The sequence below is a fragment of the Staurois parvus genome, unplaced genomic scaffold (assembly GCF_062004578.1).
Source record: "Staurois parvus isolate SC_StPar_1 unplaced genomic scaffold, SC_StPar_1.0 ptg000211l, whole genome shotgun sequence".
NCBI lineage: Eukaryota > Metazoa > Chordata > Amphibia > Anura > Ranidae > Staurois > Staurois parvus.
Window position 1 is genome coordinate 889,655 of NW_028318007.1, and position 24,952 is coordinate 914,606.

The following is a 24,952-nucleotide window of genomic DNA, read 5'->3' on the forward strand; positions in this document are numbered from 1 at the left end:
TGGATCCCTGACACAGCACCTGACCTGATAATATATTATTATATATATATAAAAAACTATTTAGAGAAGCGTGGACTCCTCCATTGTACTTATGGCCTACACACTTGTAGACTGTAAAATGTAATACTAAGAACATTACTAATCATGGGCCGAAATTTCACCCCTGAACCTCAGTGTATCACTCAGAGCTGAAATACTCCTTCTGCTGATGATGGCAGTTTTCTGGCAATACACAATGATACCAGCATGGGACAATCTGACACAGGACAACAAGATATGGAATGGGATAACCAGATAAGGAAAGGGACAAACTGACACAGGGCGGGGCAACCAGACACAGGGCGGGGCAACCAGACACAGGGCGGGACAGCCTGACACAGGGCGGGGCAGCCTGACACAGGGCGGGGCAGCCTGACACAGGGCGGGGCAGCCTGACACAGGGCGGGGCAGCCTGACACAGGGCGGGGCAGCCTGACACAGGGCGGGGCAACCTGACACAGGGCGGGGCAACCTTACACAGGACGGGACAACCTTACACAGGACGGGACAACCTGACACAGGATGGGACAACCTGACACAGGACGGGACAACCTGACACAAAACAGGATAATGTAATACAGGACAGGGCAACATTCTACAGGCCAGACATCATGAATCAAGAAAAGATATAAATAATAATGGTGCGGCACTGCTCGTAAACACTAAAACAAATACTAGAAACAAACTAAAAGTAACTCATTTATTAAAGTGCACAAATAATACATTAGTGAGACAAAATATATACATTGTATAACAATATGTGTGCTCCCTTATACTCAAACATAAAATATTCCCCAGAGGAAGTCCAATTAGGATGCAATGTGTCAGATGGGCGTGGTTTGAGAACGACATCAAAAAGGCGGGAGTGCTCACAAGTTACACTGAGACCAATGCCTGGGGAATATGCAGCAATTATTTTTATTAAATGCTGGATTACTTTTTTAATCATGTGAGTGCTTTTCTAGTTTATGCATTTAATAAATGTAACAGTGAGCACTATATAGTCTCTCTATCTCTTCCTGAGTATATTCTTACAGGAGTGGTGGGGTAAACGGCTGGAGCTGATGGCATAAAGAGGAGATTTCATCTACATGTGAGATTTCATCACACGGGTGTATGATCTCATACTGGTTATGACCTCTTGTTTTTAGCAATGGGGTCTATCTGAAGAAGTGAGAACACACCTGGAATTACACAAGGGTATTCACGCTTTTTTAGTCCCATTTGTTGAAGAATTTGAAGAGACTGCTTCTAATCTCAGCTTGTTACCTGTATGAAAGACATCTGGTAGCCAGAAATCCTGCTGAATGATAGGGGGGTCAAATACTTCTTTTCCTCACGAACATGCAAATCAGTGCAGAATTTGTTAGACATGCATTTCTTTTGAATTTTTTGTTGCTATTCTGTCTCTCAGTGTTACAATACACCTACCACTCGATTTTTAGACCGATCATTTCTTTGTGAATGGGCAAACATTCAAAATCAGCAGGGGAGCAAATACTTATTTCCTTCACTGTATGTGTGTGTGTATATATATATATTTATTTATTTATTTATGACCCAGGATAGGCTAACCTGACACTGAATAGTACAGCCTGACCGAGAATGGTACAACATGACACAAGACGGGATAATGTGACACAGGACAGTGTGACACAGGGCAGGACAACATTACAAAGACTGGGACAAAATGTTGGACAGGACAAAAGGATGGGACAATCTGTCACAGGACAGGACAATGTGTTGTAGTACAGTACAACCTGATATGGGTCAGAACAATTTAAAGAATGGGACAAGGCACAGGAAAGGATAATGTAACACAGGAAAGGACAATTTGATACAGGATGGGAAAACTTAAAGGACAGGACAAAATGACACGCGGCAGCACAACCTGACGCAGGACAGGAAAACGCCACACAGGACAAGACAACCAGACACAGAACAGGAAAACGCCACACAGAACAAGAAAACCTGATACAGGACAGGAAAACGCCACACAGGACAAGAAAACCTGATACAGGACAGGAAAACACCACACCGAACAAGAAAACCTGATGCAGGACAGGAAAACGCCACACAGAACAAGAAAACCTGATGCAGGACAGGAAAACGGCACACAGGACAAGACAACCTGACACAGAACAGGACAACAAAACAAAGGATGGTAGAACCTGACACAGGACAGGACAACCTGACACAGGGTAGAAAAAGCTGAAAAGGCCATGGACCACAAAGAAAGTACAGGACAGAACTATTGCAGGACAGTACAACCTGGGACAGGACAGGACAATGTTATACATGACGAGACAACCTGACACAGGATGGTACAACATGCCACAGGAGAGGACAATTTAACACAATATAGGACAACATGACATAGGTTGGGACAGCCTGACACAGGAAGAAACAATGTAACACAATATAGGACAATATTACACAGCATAGGACAACCTGATAACAGAACAACATTATATAGAATCAGAAATCCTAACACAGAATGAGACAACATGACACAGACAATGTAACACCACAATCCAGGACACTGTGACACAATCCAGGACAGCCTGACACAGGAGAGGACAATGTAACACAATATAGGGCAATGTGACACAGGATGAAATAAGGCGATGACAGCACGACCTACAAAGGACAGGACAATGAGACACAGGATAGGACAACGTTATGCAGAACAGGACAACCTGACATACAGTAGGACAGGACAATCTGATACAGGAAAGAACAATGTAACACAACACAGGACAACATGATACAGAATGGGACATCATTATACAGAACAGGGCAATCTGACACAGGACGAGACAATGTAACACAATCCAGGACAATGTGACACAGGACAAGACAACCTGACACCGAAGATGACAATGTAACAAATACAGGGCAATGTGACACAAGATGAGACAAGATGACACAGGACAGGACAATGTTTTACAGAACCAGACATCCTGACACAGGACAGGGCAATCTGACACAGGAAAGAACAATGTATGACATTATAGGACAATGTGATGCAGGATGGGACAACATGACATGATGAGACAATGCAACACAGGATAGGACAACCTGACCCAAGATGGGACAACATTATACAGAAGCAGACAACCTGACACAGGACGGGACAACGTACCAGAGGATGAGACAATGTGAAATAATATAGGACAACGTACCAGAGGACAGGACAATCTGACACAATACCAAAAACTCCACACACAGGAGAGGAGAATACCACACACAGGAGAGGAGAACCCCACACACAGGAGAGGAGAACCCCACACGCAGGAGAGGAGAACCCCACACGCAGGAGAGGAGAACCCCACACGCAGGAGAGGAGAACTCCACACGCAGGAGAGGAGAACTCCACACGCAGGGGAGGAGAACTCCACACGCAGGGGAGGAGAACTCCACACGCAGGGGAGGAGAACTCCACACGCAGGGGAGGAGAACTCCACACGCAGGAGAGAAGAACCCCACACGCAGGAGAGGAGAACTCCACACACAGGAGAGGAGAACTCCACACACAGGAGAGGAGAACTCCACACACAGGAGAGGAGAACTCCACACACAGGAGAGGAGAACTCCACACACAGGAGAGAATACCACACACAGGAGAGGAAAATACTACACAGGAGAGGTGAACCCCACACGCAGGAGAGGAGAACCCCACACGCAGGAGAGGAGAACCCCACACGCAGGAGAGGAGAACTCCACACGCAGGAGAGGAGAACTCCACACGCAGGAGAGGAGAACTCCACACACAGGAGAAAAGAACTCCACACACAGGAGAAAAGAACTCCACACACAGGAGAGAATACCACACACAGGAGAGGAAAATACTACACAGGAGAGGTGAACCCCACACGCCGGAGAGGAGAACCCCACACGCAGGAGAGGAGAACCCCACACGCAGGAGAGGAGAACTCCACACGCAGGAGAGGAGAACTCCACACGCAGGAGAGGAGAACTCCACACACAGGAGAGGAGAACTCCACACACAGGAGAGGAGAACTCCACACACAGGAGAGGAGAACTCCACACACAGGAGAGGAGAACTTCTCTCCTGTGTGTGGAGTTCTCCTCTCCTGTGTGTGGAGTTCTCCTCTCCTGTGTGTGAATACCACACACAGGAGAGGAAAATACTACACAGGAGAGGTGAACCCCACACGCAGTAGAGGAGAACTCCACACACAGGAGAGGAGAACTCCACACACAGGAGAGAATACCACACACAGGAGAGGAAAATACTACACAGGAGAGGTGAACCCCACACGCAGGAGAGGAGAACCCCACACGCAGGAGAGGAGAACCCCACACGCAGGAGAGGAGAACCCCACACGCAGGAGAGGAGAACCCCACACGCAGGAGAGGAGAACTCCACACACAGGAGAGGAGAACTCCACACACAGGAGAAAAGAACTCCACACACAGGAGAGAATACCACACACAGGAGAGGAAAATACTACACAGGAGAGGTGAACCCCACACGCAGGAGAGGAGAACCCCACACGCAGGAGAGGAGAACCCCACACGCAGGAGAGGAGAACCCCACACGCAGGAGAGGAGAACCCCACACGCAGGAGAGGAGAACCCCACACACAGGAGAGGAGAACCCCACACGCAGGAGAGGAGAACCCCACACGCAGGAGAGGAGAACCCCACACACAGGAGAGGAGAACCCCACACACAGGAGAGGAGAACTCCACACACAGGAGAGGAGAACCCCACACACAGGAGAGGAGAATACTACACAGGATGAGACAATAGGAGCAGCATGGTTCCAGCGGACAAAGCTCTGGTAGTGACTGAGTATATGGGGATGGGGGGGGGGGGTATACATTGATCCTTTATACACCATTCAGCAAAAGACAAATCGGCAACCAAGAAGGTATCCGGACATGATTTATAAAGAGGAAAACTCACCTTCCAGTCAGTGTCAGTGGATGCAGAGAGGAACGTATCAGCGGATTCCTGAAACCACAGCAAAATATGTTAATTACTATTTACCTCAATGAAAGTCTCTGCAGAATATCACTCCTAATACTGCAATATTTTGCACAATGTTACCCTAATACTAAACTTCTGGGTAGAGAAATATTCCTTACAATGCAATGTTGATGATCAAACTTCATGACTTTGTAGATAACTCTACAGAGTATCACTCCTAATACTACACAGCTCTATAGAGTATCACTCCTAATACTACACAGCTCTATAGAGTATCACTCCTAATACTACACAGCTCTATAGAGTATCACTCCTAATACTACACGAATCTATAGAGTATCACTCCTAATACTACACGAATCTATTGAGTATCACTCCTAATACTACACAACACTATAGAGTATCACTCCTAATACTACACAGCTCTATAGAGTATCACTCCTAATACTACACAGCTCTATAGAGTATCACTCCTAATACTACACAACTCTATAGAGTATCACTCCTAATACTACACGACTCTGTAGAGCATCACTCCTAATACTACACAGCTCTATAGAGTATCACTCCTAATACTAAACAACTCTGTAGAGCATCACATAGAGCTGTGTAGTATTAGGAGTGATGCTCTACAGAGTCGTGTAGTATTAGGAGTGATACTCTATACTCTATAGAGTATCACTCCTAATATTACACAGCTCTATAGAGTATCACTCCTAATACTACACAACTTCTAGAGTATCACTCCTAATACTACACAACACTATAGAGTATCACTCCTAATACTACACAGCTCTATAGAGTATCACTCCTAATACTACACGAATCTATTGAGTATCACTCCTAATACTACACAACACTATAGAGTATCACTCCTAATACTACACGACTCTATAGAGCATCACTCCTAATACTACACAGCTCTATAGAGTATCACTCCTAATACTACACAGCTCTATAGAGTATCACTCCTAATACTACACGACTCTATAGAGTATCACTCCTAATACTACACAGCTCTATAGAGTATCACTCCTAATACTACACGACTCTATAGAGTATCACTCCTAATACTACACAGCTCTATAGAGTATCACTCCTAATACTACACAGCTCTATAGAGTATCACTCCTAATACTACACAGCTCTATAGAGTATCACTCCTAATACTACACAGCTCTATAGAGTATCACTCCTAATACTACACGACTCTGTAGAGCATCACTCCTAATACTACACAGCTCTATAGAGTATCACTCCTAATACTAAACAACTCTGTAGAGCATCACATAGAGCTGTGTAGTATTAGGAGTGATGCTCTACAGAGTCGTGTAGTATTAGGAGTGATACTCTATACTCTATAGAGTATCACTCCTAATATTACACAGCTCTATAGAGTATCACTCCTAATACTACACAACTTCTAGAGTATCACTCCTAATACTACACAGCTTATAGAGTATCACTCCTAATACTACACAACACTATAGAGTATCACTCCTAATACTACACGACTCTATAGAGCATCACTCCTAATACTACACAGCTCTATAGAGTATCACTTCTAATACTACACAACACTATAGAGTATCACTCCTAATACTACACGACTCTATAGAGTATCACTCCTAATACTACACAGCTCTATAGAGTATCACTCCTAATACTACACAGCTCTATAGAGTATCACTCCTAATACTACACGACTCTATAGAGCATCACTCCTAATACTACACAGCTCTATAGAGTATCACTTCTAATACTACACAACACTATAGAGTATCACTCCTAATACTACACGACTCTATAGAGTATCACTCCTAATACTACACAGCTCTATAGAGTATCACTCCTAATACTACACAGCTCTATAGAGTATCACTCCTAATACTATACGACTCTATAGAGTACAACTCCTAATACTACACAACTCTATATAGTATCACTCCTAATACTAAACAACTCTGTAGAGCATCACATAGAGTCGTGTAGTATTAGGAGTGATGCTCTACAGAGTCGTGTAGTATTAGGAGTGATACTCTATAGAGTCGTGTAGTATTAGGAGTGATACTCTATAGAGTCGTGTAGTATTAGGCGTGATGCTCTATAGAGTTGTTTAGTATTAGAAGTGATACTCTATAGAGTCGTGTAGTATTAGGCGTGATGCTCTATAGAGTTGTTTAGTATTAGGAGTGATACTCTATAGAGTCGTGTAGTATTAGGAGTGATGCTCTACAGAGTCGTGTAGTATTAGGAGTGATACTCTATACTCTATAGAGTATCACTCCTAATACTACACAGCTCTATAGAGTATCACTCCTAATACTACACAACTTCTAGAGTATCACTCCTAATACTACACAGCTTATAGAGTATCACTCCTAATACTACACGACTCTATAGAGTATCACTCCTAATACTACACAGCTCTATAGAGTATCACTCCTAATACTACACAGCTTATAGAGTATCACTCCTAATACTACACGACTCTATAGAGTATCACTCCTAATACTACACAGCTCTATAGAGTATCGCTCCTAATACTACACGACTCTGTAGAGTACAACTCCTAAGGGCCGGTTCACACTATAGAAATGCGTTCCAGATGCATTTCTGCATGCACGGTTTTGACGCATTCCAGTAAGTTTTTTATGCATTCCAGTTCATTTTTCCCCCTCTCTTTTTCTTCAATTTAAATAGGGGCATGTTCATTCCAGTGTGTTTTTTGTATGCATTTTGGTGTGTTCCAGTGCAGTTCTGTGCAGAAAAAATGCAGCATGTTCTACTTTTTTTTCTGCAACCGGATTGCACTGCAAGCACTCATGTGAACTATAACATTGACAACCATATAACCTACTTTATGTGCGTTTTGGATGCAGAAAAAAAGCAACTGAAATGCATGTAGTGTGAACTGACCCTAAAGCTACATGTTGGTAGAGTATTATGCCTAATCCTACACACATCTGTACAGCATTACTCCTAATCCTACATCACTTAGTAGAGTATTACTCCAAATCCTGCATGACTCTGTAGAGTATCACTCCTAATCTTACACAGATTTGTAAAATATTACACCTAATCCTACATGACACTTCATTCATTATTAATACTGAAAATTATTTTTTTTACAATATAGTGCAGGAATACAGTTTTTAATGAAAATACTTCATTATCAGATACAATACTCAATATTTCTAATGACACCTTCTCAGTGTATATACCAGGAGAAACTTTTCTTTTCTTTATAAAATTGAGGGAAGGAAGATAAGACATTCCTTGTATTGTTTGTCATATTATGTTAGTGAAAGCAAAAAGATCTGCAGAAAGATAGGTCTGCAAGTGTGTGTAGATATGCCTGGGCAAAAGGAAGGAAGATCTGCAGGTGGGTGTAGGTAAGTGAGGGTGAAGGGAATGGAGATCCGAAGGTGGGTGTAGGTAAGTGAGGGTGAAGGGAATGGAGATCCGAAGGTGGGTGTAGGTAAGTGAGGGTGAAGGGAATGGAGATCCGAAGGTGGGTGTAGGTAAGTGAGGGTGAAGGGAATGGAGATCCGAAGGTGGGTGTAGGTAAGTGAGAGTGAAGGGAATGGAGATCCGAAGGTGGGTGTAGGTAAGTGAGGGTGAAGGGAATGGAGATCCGAAGGTGGGTGTAGGTAAGTGAGAGTGAAGGGAATGGAGATCCGAAGGTGGGTATAGGTAAGTGAGGATGAAGGGAATGGAGATCTGAAGGTGTCCGTAGGTAAGTGAGAGTGAAGGGAATGGAGATCTGAAGGTGGGTGTAGGTAAGTGAGGATGAAGGAAAGGGAGATCTGAAGGTGGCTGTAGGTATGTGAGGGTCCAGGGAAGGGAGATCTGAAGGTCAGGGTAGGTAAGTGAGGGTGAAGGGAAGGGAGATCTAAAAGGTGGGTGTAGGTATGTAAGGGTCCAGGGAAGGGAGATATGAAGGTGGGTGTAGGTATGTGAGGGCCCAGGGAAGGAGGATCTGAAAGTGGCTGTAGGTATGTGAGGGTCTAGGGAAGGGAGATCTGCAGGTGGGTGTAGGTAAATGAGGGTGAAGGGAAGGGAGGTCTGAAGGTGGGTGTAGGTAAGTGAGGGTGAAGGGAATGGAGATCCGAAGGTGGGTGTAGGTAAGTGAGGATGAAGGGAATGGAGATCCAAAGGTGGGTGTAGGTAATTGAGGATGAAGGAAAGGGTGATCTGAAGGTGTCCGTAGGTAAGTGAGGGTGAAGGGAATGGAAATCTGAAGGTGGGTGTAGGTATGTGAGGGTCCAGGGAAGGGAGATCTGAAGGTCGGGGTAGGTAAGTGAGGGTGAAGGGAAGGGAGATCTGAAGGTGGGTGTAGGTATGTGAGGGTCCAGGGAAGGAAGATCTGAAGGTGGGTGTAGGTATGTGAGGGTCCAGGGAAGGAAGATCTGAAGGTGGGTGTAGGTATGTGAGGGTCCAGGGAAGGAGGATCTGAAAGTGGCTGTAAGTATGTGAGGGTCCAGGGAAGGGAGATCTGCAGGTGGGTGTAGGTAAATGAGGGTGAAGGGAAGGGAGGTCTGAAGGTGGGTGTAGGTAAGTGAGGGTGAAGGGAAGGGAGATCTGAAGGTGGGTGTAGGTAAGTGAGGGTGAAGGGAAGGGAGATCTGAAGGTGGGTGTAGGTATGTGAGATCTGCAGTAAGGTGTAGGTAGGGGAGGTTGAATAAAGGTAGATTTGGTCCAGGATGCAAAATTGGCCCTTTTACACTACCCTATTCCCAGGCTCTACGCCTCACAACAGAAATTGACCACGTACCTTTTTATTTCAGCTAAATGCGCAAGCCTGGAAAACCCAGCGGATGACCTTTCAGGGGTTTAAAACAAGATTGACTAGTATGACGATCCACGAACAAATGTCTAGTATCCTTAGGATCTCATATGAGCTCCCACCACTTTACCCATCATGCCTAGACCTTGTCTGGCTGCCCCCTCTGGGGCATCCACATCCGAGTTACTCCCTTAACCCCCTTCCTTCTTCCTCTCCCACTCTTACACTTCCTTCTTTACACCTTCTTTTCCTCTGTCTAGCTTTCCTTGACTATGCTCACACAGCCACCATTTTTTGAAGTTGGCTGCAGGTGCAGAGCCTCCCCTTTGAGGCCTGCAAGAGAATTTTGGGACCTGGCTTCTCTCCATATTCCATTTATTAGTTCCGTCCCGACATCCCAGATTTCATCTATTTTTGATACTTGGTATACACTGGAGGACTGAATTCAAAGACACCCCGAAAATCAAAGTGAAAATATAATGCAGCAGGCGAGTCCATTTTGCAGAAATTTCATTACAGCAACTCAAAATGGTCCTCAGTAGTTTGTATGGCCCCCATGTGCTTGTATGCATGCCTGACAATGTCGGGGCATGCTCCTAATGAGACGACTAATGGTGTCCTGGGGTATTTCCTCCCAGATCTGGACCAGGGCATCACTGAGCTCCTGGAAAGTCTGAGGTGCAACCTGGCAGAGTTGGATGGACCGACACATGATATTCCTGAGGTGTTCTATTGGATTTATGTCAGGTAAGCGTGGGGGCCATTCAATGGTATCAATTCCTTCCTCCTCTAAGAACTGCCTGCATACTCTCGCCACATGAGGCCAGGCATTGTTGCACACCAGAAGGAACCCAGGACCCCCTGCACCAGTGTAGGGTCTGACATTGGGTCCAAGGATTTCATCCCCAAGGATATGCCTCCCCAGACCATCACTGACCCACCACCAAAACGGTCATGCTGAACCAAGTTACAGGCAGCAGAACGTTCTCCACAGCTTCTCCAGACCCTTTCACATCTGTCACATGTGCTCAGGGTGAACCTGCTCCCATCTGTGAAAAGCACAGAGCACCAGTGGTGGACCTGCCAATTCTGGTGTTCAATGGCAAATGCCAATCCAGCTCTATGGTGCCAGGCAGTGAGCACAGGGCCCAGTAGAGGACATCGGGCCCTCAGGCCACCTTCATGAAGTCGGTTTCTGATTGGTCAGAGACATTTGCACCAGTGGTCTGCTGGAGGTCATTTTCTAGGGCTCTGGCAGGGCTCATCTTGCTCCTCCTTGCACAAAGGAGCAGATACCTGTCCTGCTGATGGATTGAAGACCTTCTACGGCCCTGTCCAGCTCTCCTAAAGTAACTGCCAGTCTCCTGGAATCTCCTCCATTCTCTTGAGACTGTGCTGGGAAACACAGCAAACCTTCTGGCAATGGTATGTATTGATGTGCCATCCTGGGGGAGTTGGACTGCCTGTGAAACCTCTGTAGGGTCCAGGTATGACCTCATGCTACCCAGTAGTGACACTGACCCTAGCCAAATGCAAAACTAGTGAAAAACAGTCAGAAAAGATGAGTAGGGAAAAAAATGTCAGAGGCCTCTACCTGTAAAACTATTCCTGTTTTGGGGGTCGTCTCATTGTTGCCCATCTGGTGCACTTGTTGTTAATTTCACTGACACCAAAGCAGTTGAAACTGATTAACAACCCCTCTGCAACTTAAATGACCAGATAAATATCCCTGGAGTTTAAGTGACTGGATGCTAGACTGATTAAAAAGTGTTCCTTTAATTTTTTTTGAGCAGTGTATTTGACTGAATTGTATTGTTTAGTCTGTACTGGTTATCTATCACTCAGCCCCTGCGTGGGTGATTCATATGCCTGACTTAGACTTTTGTATTTCTCATGTTAAAATCCAATAAAAATATTCAAACAGAAAAGAAGGTAGATCTGCAGGTGGGTGTAGGTAAAAGAGGGTGAAGAGAAGACAGATCTGCAGGTCAGTGTAGGTAAGGTAAGGTGCAGGGAAGGGAGATCTGCAGGTAGGTACAGGTACGGGAGGGTGAAGGGAAGGTAGATCTGCAGGTGGATGTAGGTAAGTGGGGATGCAGCAAAGGGAGATCTGCAGATGGGTGCAGGTAAGTGAAGGTGAAGGAAAAGGAGATCTGTGGGTGTAGGTAGGTGAGGGTAAAGGGAAGGGAGATCTGAAGGCAAGTGTAGGTAAATGAAGGTCCACGGAAGGTAGATCTGTAGGCAGGGGTAAGTAAGTGGGGTACAGGGAAAAAAAAACTGCAGATAGGTGTAGGTAAGTGAGGGTCAAGGGCAGTTAGATCTGCAGTTGAGTGAAAGTAAGGGTGCAGGGAAGGAAGATCTGCAGGTGGGTGTAGGCAAGTGAGGATGAAGGGAGAGAACAGAAGTGGGAAGGTGTAGGTAAGTGAGGGCTCAGGGAGAGGAGAGGTACAGGTGGGTGTAGGTAAGTGAAGGCGCAGGGAGAGGGAAGGTGCAGGTGAGTACAGGTAAGTGAGGGTTCAGAGAGAGGATAGGTGTGGGTGGGCGTAGGTAAGTGGGGGATCAGGGAGAGGATAGGTGTGGGTGGGTGTAGGTAAATGGGGGGGGGTCAGAGAGAGGATAGGTGTAAGAAGGCGTAGGTAAGTGGGGGATTAGGGAGAGGATAGGTGTGGGTGGGTGTAGGTAAATGGGGGGGGGGTTCAGAGAGAAGATAGGTGTGGGTGGGAGTAGGTAATTGGGGGGGTTCAGAGAGAGGATAGGTGTGGGTGGGAGTAGATAAGTGGGGGATCAGGGAGAGGATAGGTGTGGGTGGGTGTAGGTAAATGGGGGAGTTCAGACAGAGGATAGGTGCTGGTGGGCGTCAGTGATGCTGCACGTGCACAGTCTCGGTGACACTCACCATCTCAGTGTCTTGCCCTCTCAGTAGGGGTTTCTCTTCAGGGAAGCGCAGCTCACTCATTCCCGTAATACTGAGCTCCGGCAGCAGCAAACCTACAAAATAACACAGGACAATTCACCAGGACAGCAACTTGCAGACAATATCTGCCCCATTACTCAACCTGCAGACAATATGGGGATATTGAAATGGCGTCTTGGTATAGAAAATCAGGATATTGATGAGGGGTCTCGGTATTGACAACTGGGGTATTGATGAGGGGCCTCGTTATGGAAAATCTAGGTGTCGATGATGGGCGTTGATCTAGACAGTCGGGGTATTGAGGAGTTTCATTGTAGACATTCGGGGTATTGATGAGGGGTCTCAGTATAGACAGTCAGGGTATTGATGGGGGGTCTCAGTATAGACGGTCAGGGTATTGATGAGGGGTCTCAGTATAGACGGTCAGGGTATTGATGAGGGGTATCAGTATAGACGGTCAGGGTATTGATGGGGGGTCTCAGTATAGACGGTCAGGGTATTGATGAAATGTCTCAGTATAGGCGGTGAGGGTATTGATGAGGGGTCTCAGTATAGACGGTCAGGGTATTGATGAGGGGTCTCAGTATAGACGGTCAGGGTATTGATGAGGGGTCTCAGTATAGACGGTCAGGGTATTGATGAGGGGTCTCAGTATAGACGATCAGGGTATTGATGAGGGGTCTCAGTATAGACGGTCAGGGTATTGATGAGGGGTCTCAGTATAGACGGTCAGGGTATTGATGAGGGGTCTCAGTATAGACGATCAGGGTATTGATGAGGGGTCTCAGTATAGACGGTCAGGGTATTGATGGGGGGTCTCAGTATAGACGGTCAGGGTATTGATGAGGGGTCTCAGTATAGACGGTCAGGGTATTGATGAGGGGTCTCAGTATAGACGATCAGGGTATTGATGAGGGGTCTCAGTATAGACGGTCAGGGTATTGATGAGGGGTCTCAGTATAGACGGTCAGGGTATTGATGAGGGGTCTCAGTATAGACGGTCAGGGTATTGATGAGGGGTCTCAGATAGAGACAGTTGGTCTCCGATCTTTGCTGACTCACCCTGGTGTCACAGTGAGGTGCGATCAGTTACGTAGTTTCTGATTGGAAATTGTGAACTTCCAGCTGCTAAATCTTCTCCTGAGAAACCTTACTATAACCCTCTATATATCTCTTATCTGTATATACCCTTCATCTCTAAATAGCCCTCATCTCCCCTCTATATACCCCTCAGCCCCTCTGTATATACCCATCATCTCTATATACCCTCAGCCCCCTCTATATACAAACCTCTATATAGCTCTCAGCCCCCCTCTATACACCACACCTTCTTTATATACCCCTCATCCTCTTCCCAATTGTCTCATCCACCTCCTTTATGTACCCCTCAATATATCCCTCACCCTTCCTCTATAAACCCCTCATTCCCCAATATACTCCTTACTCTCTCCCCCCCTCCTATATACCCTTCATCATCCCATTTATCTTTCATCCCTACATAGACCTCTCTTCCCTCCTTCTATATACTTTGCATCTCCTCTATATACCCCTCTCCCCAATATACACTTCATTCACCTCCTGTATATACCCTCTCAATATATTCCTCGCACCCCCTTCTCTGTATACCCCTCATCCACAAATTATAACTATAATTCTTCAATTTAATCTTTAGCCAACCCTCTTCTATATATACCCCCTCACTCTCTGCCCAATATACACCTCATCCACTTCCTTTATATAACCCCCTCCCCCATATAGACATCCTTCCCAATATATCTTTCTATATCCCCCACCCTATCATCCCCTCCTCTATTTATCCCTTTACATCCATTTATCTTCATAGTAAGTCCCAGTAAAGCCCTCTTCCCAACAACCTCCAATTATTCAGCACCCTCCACCTCCTACAGCTATACATAGCATATCACTGACACCTCCAGCACCTCCGTCTCCCCCACCCATCCTCCACTTTTCTGGTTTGCCTTCCATGAAGATACCCTCAGTTTGACATCTCCCCCCACTATTTACCCCAGCCTCCCCATTCCAATCTTCCATCCCACTTCTACAACCTCTAAATGATCCCCTAGCTGCCCTCAATGCTACATTTCCAGCCATCCATTCTCCATGGAGTGTGAAAGTTCCCATCTCTGAACTTCCAGCAGCTGCAGTAATCCTATCTCATGCTGCAGCAGCTGCGACTGACGGGTGCTGTGCTCCGGATGGACACTCACCTCTCTCCTCCCCATGCCACAGAGACATCAGGGAGGAAAACATCTTGTAGCATCTGCATGCAGAGCCCTGACTCAATCCTCGCTCTCTGCCAACAGACTACACCCATCCCTCTCACTGCCAGATTCACCCTCCCCCTTCTGGGCAAAAACCTCACACCCACCTGTGCCCTACACCACGACCCTCCTCCACCTGACACCATCCTCACACCCATCTCTGCCCTATACCACCGACCCTTCTCCACCTGACACCATCCTCTCACCCACCTCTGACCCTGCTCCATCTGACACCATCATCACATCCACCTCTTCTCTATACCACAACCCTCCTCCATTTGACACCATCTCCTCACCCACCCCTGCTCTACACCACCGACTTACCTGCAGCTGACACCAGCCTATCACCACCTTTGCCCTACACCACCGACCCACCTGCACCTGGCACCATCCTATCACCACCTTTTCCCTACACCACTGACCCACCTGCACCTGGCACCATCCTATCACCACCAACCCTCCTCCATCTGACACTGTCCTCACATACAACTCTACCTTACACCACCAACCTTCCTCCACCTGACACCATCCTCACATACAACTCTACCTTACACCACCAACCTTCCTCCACCTGACACCATCCTCACATACAACTCTACCTTACACCACCAACCTTCCTCCACCTGACACCATCCTCTCACCCACCTCTGCCCTACACCACCAACCTTCCTCCACCTAACACCATCCTCACACCCACCTCTGCTCTACACCATTGATCCTTTTCCACCTGACACCATCCTCACACCCACCACTGCTCTACACAACTGACCCTCCTTCACCTGACACCATTCCCTCACCCACCTCTGCCCTACACCACCGACCCACCTCCACCTGACACTGTCCTCACATCAAACTCTGTCTTACACCACTGACTCTCCTCCACCTGATACAATCCTCCCACCCACCTCTGCTCTGTACCACGACCCTCCTTCACCTGATACCATCTTCACACCCAACTCTGCTCTACACCACCGACTCTCCTCCAACTGACACCATCATAACACCTACCTATGTCCTACACCATGACCCTCCTCCACCTGACACAGTCCTCAAACCCACCTCTGTCCTACACCACTGAACCTCCTTCATGTATTACTGTCCTCACATCCACCTCTGCCCTATACAACCAACCCTCCTTCACCTGACAACGCCCTCATATGTACTTCTGCCCTACACTACCAACCCTCCTCCACCTGACACCATCCTCTCTCCCACCTCTGCCCTACACCATTGACCCTCCTCCGTCTTACACTGTCTTCACATCCAACTCTACCTTACACCACCGACCCCCCCCCCACCTGATACCATCCTCACACCCAATTATACCCTACATCACTGACCCTCCTCTACTTTGCACCATCCTCACACCAACCTCCACCTGATGCTGTCTTCAAATCCACCTCTGACCTACACCACCAACCCTCCTCCAACTGACATCATCCTCTTATCCACCTCTGCCCTACATCACCGATCCTCCTTCACCTGACACCATCCTCACACCCAAATCTGCCCTACATTATCACCCTTCTCCACCTGACATAATCCTTGCTCTGCATCACTGACTCCAACTTCACACCCACATTTGTCCTACACCAAGACCCTCCTCTAGCTGGCACCATCCTCACACCCACCTCTGCCATACACCACTGACTATCCTTCACCTGACACCGCCTCACATCCACTTCGGCCCTTAACCACCTACCCTATGACACCATCTTCTTACCCACCATTGCTCTATACCACTGACCCTCCTCCACCTGACTAGTTTCACATCAAAACAACCTAAACCTATACCACTAATTCTCCTCTCCTAAACTGGCCACCTCTGCCCTACACCATGGTACACAGTCTCATATTGCCACAATCACATCCCACCAGTTCTGCCCTGAATCACCAACTCTTCTCCACCTGATGCTGTTCTTACACCCATGACCTCTAGCCTACATCAACATCTCCTCTGATCCTAACACCATCCTCACACCTATCCTTTTCTGCTCTGTACCTCCAACTATTCTCCCCAGGACACCATCTTCACACAAACCCCCTATTCTCTACACCACCAATCTTCTACTACATCATATCATCCATACAATCTACCACTTCTGTTCTTCACCACTATCTCTTCCCACTTGACACAATCATTTTGCTACCTCCACCCTGAAGCACCTACCTTCCTGACAGATGACAGCACTGTCACACCAAGCCACCTCTGCCCTATAACATTTTTCCATTCTCCATCTGACCTAATCGTCAGACCCCACATCTACCTTGAAATGCCACCCTCACCAACCCGACTCTATATTCATATATAGTATCTTCTTCTCTATTCCTCTTCTCCAACCATACCTCTACACTGACCACCACCACATGACACCATCTTTCCATCCAATCCTATCTGTCCTATATCATTGATCCTTCTCAATCAGCCATAACATGGCACAGTCTTCACACCTGGATACCTCTGCTCTGCAACACAAACCTCCTCTGCCTAACACCACCCTCACACCCAGACCCATCCTATACCAATGAGACTCTTCCACCTGATACGATAATAACATCCAGCTACTTCTGTCCTCAACCAGCAGCCCATCTTCATGGGACCCTCCTCTACTTGACATTATCCTCATACCCTACTATGTTTACTTTTCTGCCCTGCACAACCAACACCTCCTCATGGAACTTCATCTTCACACCTAGCCTCTCTTAGCTACACCTCCATCTACTGATCTTCTACCACCTTATACCATCTTCACACCTAGCCTCTCTTAGCTACACCTCCATCTACTGATCTTCTACCACCTTATACCATCTTCACACCTAGCCTCTCTTAGCTACACCTCCATCTACTGATCTTCTACCACCTTATACCATCTTCACACCTAGCCTCTTTTAGCTATACCTCCATCTACTGATCTTCTACCACCTTATACCATCTTCACACCTAGCCTCTCTTAGCTACACCTCCATCTACTGATCTTCTACCACCTTATACCATCTTCACACCTAGCCTCTTTTAGCTATACCTCCATCTACTGATCTTCTACCACCTTATACCATCTTCACACCTAGCCTCTCTTAGCTACACCTCCATCTACTGATCTTCTACCACCTTATACCATCTTCACACCTAGCCTCTCTTAGCTACACCTCCATCTACTGATCTTCTACCACCTTATACCATCTTCACACCTAGCCTCTCTTAGCTACACCTCCATCTATACTGATCTTTACCACCTTACACCATTTTCACACCTGGCCACCTCCACCATGCAGCACCAAACCTTACTGACAGCTGATATCATTGTCATACTAAACCAACCAATGACTGTCACGACACAGTAGTAGGTTTGGATCATATTTTCACTTACGGTCAAACATATTTTTACTATCACAGTCATAATTCACCCAAATGTTAATTCAGAATATACAACACATTGTAACCTTACAGTGTCCATAGCAAATTTAGCAAAGCTTTTTAACCCCTTCCCAGTGGCCTTTTAACTGGGTCTCAATGCCAGGAGGTGGGGCGTATTTTCCAATCACATTGATTGGTTGTCACAGTGGTCATTTAATCAGGAAGACAAACCTCGGCCAGAATGGACATATAAGTGCGTCATTTGCGTGATAAGTCCCACTGTTCCTGCAGCCACACATATGCACTATATGGTCAGAAAGAGGTTAACATACAAGGAAATGCCAAATGTTTAATCCATATATCATCCCAGAGAGAGATCATTTAGACAACAGTTTATGCAGCTACATTCCAAGTAGCCCAGTTTCTCACTGGACAGTATAGCCTCTTAGTCTGTATCTCAATTGGCATCTAAGAGAGATGTGTTTGTTTCAGTTTACCAAAAATCTGAAATGACTCATAACTCCCATCCTACGTAGCAAAATAAAAGAAACTTTCTGTAAAATCCCAGTGGCCCAGAGAGAACTTATTGGACATCAAACATGCTAGATATATGGTAAAACATGGGAAGGGTTATTAATATTTGGGACTTTTTACGCCAGTTTTGGTTCTGTGAGGTATAAAGTACAGAGATGTGGTGCCTATGCAAAGGACAACAACTGGAACCATTACTCACACTTTTGGACCCTTAAGTCATAATTGGACACAATTATGAGAATTTAAAGATTTTTATTACTAAATGACTACCTGTGTTACTGAAATAATATTCAGCATCCCGCCAATCCATGCAACTCACTTTGATCTCTAAGATATCGGCCATACTCCAGTGTCTTTCCTTCAGCTTACGCAATCATCACATTGAACCTCCTCTGCCTACGACACCAATCCTCCTCCATTGGACCCCTAACCCCACACCTTGTTACCTCTGCTTTAAACCAATGACATTGCTTTAACTAAAACTAGCCTTACAACCATCTGCCTACTAACCATTCTTCTCCTAACATTAATCTCCCGCACCACCATAATTGTTCCGTCATCTGACAGCATCTTCACCACAGTCCACACTTGCCCTATACCCAGCTGCTTCTGTCCTCAACCAACAGCCCTTCTCCACAGGATACCATCTTCAAACCTGGCCTCCCTGCTTCTATACCAATGACCTTATACAACCTCAAATCATTCTCACCAATTATCACCCCTTCCCTGCACTACTGAACCTTCTCCAGAAATCATCCTCACATCAGCCCTCTGTCCTATACCATGGACCTCCTTCACTTGACACCATCCATACACTCAAACATGTCTACCTTCCACAACCAATCCTCCCTCAGCTAACATTATCCTCACAACCAACAACCTCTGCACTACACTGTTGATCCTCTTTCCTTTGATGCTCCTGCCCCACACCTAAATGACAAATCCAGCCATGTCTGCCGCACAGCACTGGCCTTGCTTCACCACACCTGGACACCTCTGCCCTGTGACACCCAACCTCCTAAATTCAACATCATCTCAACACCCAATTAAACCTGCACCATCACACTGACTATCCTAACAGAACTATAGTTCTGACACCATATTCACACCTAGCAATCACTGTTCCATCACCTCATCAGTATCTGCTCACTGCACCATATTTAACGAAGAGTTATTTATAATAACGAAGACTGTATCTGTTAAGAACATTTCAACTATACGTGACAACAGGTAACCACCCCCCTTTCCCTTGTAAGAATTTAAAAGCTTCCTGCCAATATGCATTGTCAGCTATGGACAATGCTGATCCAAAAGAATATTTTGCTCTTACAAGAGCTGGATCAATTTGCTCCTGTTTTTTGGTGTCAATTTATCTATTAATTAAGATATTGTGTACTTTTGTGAGGCTGTGGTTTGCAACACTCCCTTACTTGAAGATGCTGCTGGTGAAGATCCAGAAGCAGCAGAAAGTAATTTTGGAATAAAAACTCTGGATGGAAAAGCCACTTGCACTTTCATCACTTCATTCCATGAAGTGCTTTTTAATGTCTTTAGAACAGGGCTTGACAAATCCCAGGTGCCAGGTTGCCATGGCGCCTAGAAATTGCGTCCTGGGTTCACATACTGCCTCCCGTAGGCTTCAATGCGAAGGCGCGCCCCGCAGACTTCAATGCGAAGGCGCGCCCCGCAGACTTCAATGCGAAGGCGCGCCCCGCAGACTTCAATGCGAAGGCGCGCCCCGCAGACTTCAATGCGAAGGCGCGCCCCGCAGACTTCAATGCGAAGGCGCGCCCCGCAGACTTCAATGCGAAGGCGCGCCCCGCAGACTTCAATGCGAAGGCGCGCCCCATAGACTGCAATGCAAAAACGCTTCCCACAGGCTTCAGTGCAAAAACGCATCCCACAGGCTTCAGTGCAAAAACGCCTCCCACAGGCTTCAGTGCAAAAACGCCTCAACACCCAATGCAACACAATGCACCATACACCAGAGACCTTTGGCTACATGAAACCATTCTCACATCCGGCAACTTCCAGTATACAGTATAGTATATAGTATACAGAGTCAAGACAGAGGACAATCCTAACACAGTGTCTACAGGTCCCAGAGAGAGACCAAGTTTGTCATACCGGCAACCCAGATAGAGACCAAACCTGGCACGTATAGTATACAGAGCCAAGGCCGATGCCCAAGCCTGGCATGGTGTAAATAGAGCCCAGATAGAGACCAAGTTTGGCATACTGGGAACCCAGATAGAGACCAAACCTGGCACATAGAGTATAGTAAGCAGAGCCAAGGCTGAGACTCAAGCCTGGTATGGTGTATATAGAGCCCAGATAAAGTCTGGCACAGTGTATAGAAATCTCACACAGAGACCAAGCCTGGCACACGGTGTTCCACACATAAGATGTTTCTCATTTTAGGCCCCAAGGCCTTCCTGAACCCAGCCACAGAGCTCCAAAGCAAGGTCTTCTCTTCTTGGTGGTTCAGGCCTGCTAAGGGCCCTCTCATTCTCTCCACAGGACACAGACCTATATTGTTGTTGGTCAGGGTTGCCCTGTTCCCATACCCCGAACTCCACCAGGCTCCACCCACAGCTGGTATAAAAGGACACAATTCCACCCACTACACCACCAAAGGAGGGGCAACAACTAAAGGGGACTACACCTGTCAACACCCCCCATTAAATATGGCACGTCCCTGTGCTAATGTTTACTTATAATTGGGAAGACAGCTTGCAATACAAATCCCAATAATACAGACAGCAGTAGAGAAATTTAAAATAACAACATAACTCAAGGAACACAAAAATGTTATGTCTGGTGCATATCTTAAATGAGGTGCTAAACTGATCTCTATTGAATCATGGTGGACCTCAACTATCCTAAAATCAATTAGGCAGAAAAACTTTTCACTCAGCCAAGGCTCATCATTTCTGGAAAGTGTTACAGGACATGTTCATGAGTCAAATGGTGCAGAAGTCAACTAGAAATAATGCTCGGCTGGACCTACTAATTATATGCAACGCAGAGCTGATTGTGGATGTGGAAATAAGGGATAATTTAGGTAACAGTGATCACACAGTAATTACGTTTCCCATAGACAATAGGAAAGGGAGACACGAGGGTAGGACAAGAACATTACATTTCAAAAGAACTTTTCTAAGCTTTGCTTCATACTATCGTATGGTAAATGGGATCAAAATCTTGCAATTAGGAACACTGAAGAAAAGTGGGAGTGCTTTGTATGGGACATACAAACAATGGCATTCATTAGTGCATTCCAATAAGCAGCAAAGATAAAGGAACAAAATTGGAAAAAGAGTGCCTAAAGTAAGAAAAAAAAATACCCCTTTAAAAAATATAAGGTCATCACATCTGCATTTTAAAATTAAAAAGAATGAAATAAGAAATGTAAAAGTGTGATCAGGGCAGCTAAAATAGAATACGGGAGACACATTGCTACGGAGAGTAAAAAAAAAAATCATCCAAATTTTTTCAGCTATATTAAAGGATAAGTTTACCTTTTAACAAAAAATAATAAATGCACATATTTTTGCAGGTAAAAAAAATTAGCATTCACTGTTTTTTGTTTTAGGAGCCTAGAAAGCAGATCGCTGGTGCCATGCAGTCTCCTGCAGACGTTGGTCACAAGTGATATGCAACCACACTATCACAATGCTAGCAAAGCTGTTATGAATCAATCTGATTCAAAACAGCTTTGCTTCTGTTCCTGGTGAGCTGTGATTGGCCCACAGCTCTCGCATGGTGCATGGGCCAATCACAGCACCCTGTACCATGCGACCTGCTGGAGCCAATCACAGATCACTGTATTTTGAACTGTCATGAACTTAACCCATTCATGACAGTTCAAAGCAAGCACTGCATTGATGAGCACTATTCTTTATTCTTATCCCTGATCACCCCCCCAGAGTAGTACAATGTTACTATGGTATCATTGCACTACTTTAATGAAAGCATTAAAAAAAAAAAAAGAATGTTAAAAAAAGAATATTGAGAAACATTTTTTAAAAATTTTTAAGGGTTAATTTTTTATTTAACTACTTGCCAACCGCCCACAATGTGCAGATAAGCAATGGCTCTGGGAAATGCGACATACCCTTACGTTGCTTTTTATTCCTAAGTGTGCGCATGCGTGCGACCCCTGCTGCCCCCTATGCCCGGCCAGGGTGAGAAGAGAGAACACCACACTGAGTAAAAGCACTACATTTTACATACACGTTAGATTTGCACATTTAACCCTTTGATCATCCCTTCTAATCATTTGATCACCCCGCCACACAGCCAGTGCCATTAGTACAGTGTCAGCATATAGAATTTTTCACTGATCACTGTATTACTGCCACTAGTGACATCAGACAGAGTCGGGGTCTGTAAGTGCCCCTCCCAGCCAGGGTCAGCTAGCGTTAAACTGCCTGCAAACTATCACACTCACACTATAGGTTGCTGATCACCACCATTACTAGTATAGTGTTTGCATGGATCAATACATTGATCATGAACAGAACTATACTAGTGCCCCTTTAGTATAGTGTCCCCAAAAACGCATTGTTAGCAGGATCAGCCCTGTTTGCTGCCAGCACTAGCGTTTAGCCCCTTCGCTATTTTTTTACAGAAGATTTGTATCAAATTACTGTGGGACAAAGCAATTTATACGCACAACAATATAAGGCCACCCACCCAAATTCAGATTTTTTTACCAAAGACATGTAGCAGAATACATTTTGGCCTAAAGCAGCCTCTCAACCAGGGTGCCCAGGAACCCTGGGGTGCCTTGAGGTTTCTTCAGGGGTGCCTTGGCAAAATGTCTAAACATTTCCCAAAACTTGTATACAAGCCAGTGGGTGGAACAAGCCTGCCTTTTAGTTACACAAAGCCACAGGTTTTCATTGTGCACCATTACGACCTTCTAGCCGCCGGCATCCTGACAACCAATGACATCATCAATTGATAAGGAGGATATCAGCTGCCTGCACCTAGTTTGACCCTCCCCTGCCCCTGTCCATCAGTGCTGGGGTCACATTAGCTCAATGATGGAGAAAAACTGAGGGAGAAGAGAAACAATGGAATACTAGTCAGTACCAGTGTGCAAAAATGTATTTGCTTTGGAAGAATAAATCACCTCTAACGTTGGGTGTCCTACATGTGTGTATGTTGCTGTGTTATATAAAACTATTAGAATAGTTTTTCACATTTTAGAATGGGGTACCTCAAGACAGTCCATAATTTTAAAGGGTGCCCTGGGACTGTCCAGAATTTTAAAGGGTGTCTTGATTGAAAAACGTTTGAGCAACACTAGCCTAAAGAAAAAGAAACCTCTGTTTATGTGAAAAAAGGACATAAATTTAATTTGGGTACAGCACTGCATGACCGCACAATTGCTAGTTGAACTAGAGCCAAATAGTGAAAAATGGCCTGGTCAGGAAGTGGGGGGGGGGGGGTGAATCTTCCGGAGGGCAAATGGTTAAGATTACCTACCCCCGGCTTACACCTAAGAGTTCCCAAAGAAATTTAGTGATGTTATACATGCAAGTTATTCAGTAGTGGGGGAACCCCTGGGGGAATCGAGGACCAAAAAGGATCTGGGGGGTCCTAGTATATCACAGACCCAGCAATAGCATGCAATTCCAAGCTGCAGCAAGCAAGAACAGCAGAATATTGGCATGCATTAGAAAACAAGTATAGGTTTTATAAAAAAAAAAGAAATTAAACTCACCTAGTTGGATGCAGCATCTGTCCCCCGCAGGCTCTAAGGCTACGTTTACACTAGCCTTGTTAGCAAGCGGCAAACAGGCGTTTGGGAAGCGTTTTTACCATTTCCCAAACGCCTGGAAATATTCTGCACATTGCAGCACATAGTACTGTTCAAACAGGAGCGTTAGCGTCGCGGCAAAACGGACGCCTCTGGTCGAGTCAGGAGGAGTTTAAGTCTCCTATTCAAGTCTACGGTGCCGCTCCGCAAACAACCGGCCAGCATTTGCAGTGCAGTTGCAATGCGGTTGCAGGGCATTTGCGGAGCGTTAACACCATTCAAACTTCATTATAGGCGTTTGTGGGGCGTT

The 24,952-nt window shown here is 45.8% G+C and overlaps 1 protein-coding gene across 5 annotated transcripts in view; it reads right to left on the bottom strand.

The window, feature by feature from the left end:
* NDRG4 (NDRG family member 4) overlaps nt 1-24,952 on the bottom strand; it is a 53,742-nt gene that overhangs the window by 19,224 nt on the left and 9,566 nt on the right. For 3 of the 5 annotated variants that reach the window (XM_089678906.1, XM_089678905.1, XM_089678908.1), the window contains exons 2-3: nt 12,684-12,775; nt 4,975-5,022 (exon numbers count right to left, since the gene is read on the bottom strand). In XM_089678906.1, coding sequence (XP_089535032.1) covers nt 4,975-5,022; nt 12,684-12,775 — 140 coding nt within the window. Of the gene's footprint in view, nt 1-4,974; nt 5,023-12,683; nt 12,776-14,929; nt 14,988-24,952 lie in introns of those variants that run through there. The other 2 variants (XM_089678907.1, XM_089678904.1) reach the window with 1 other exon arrangement.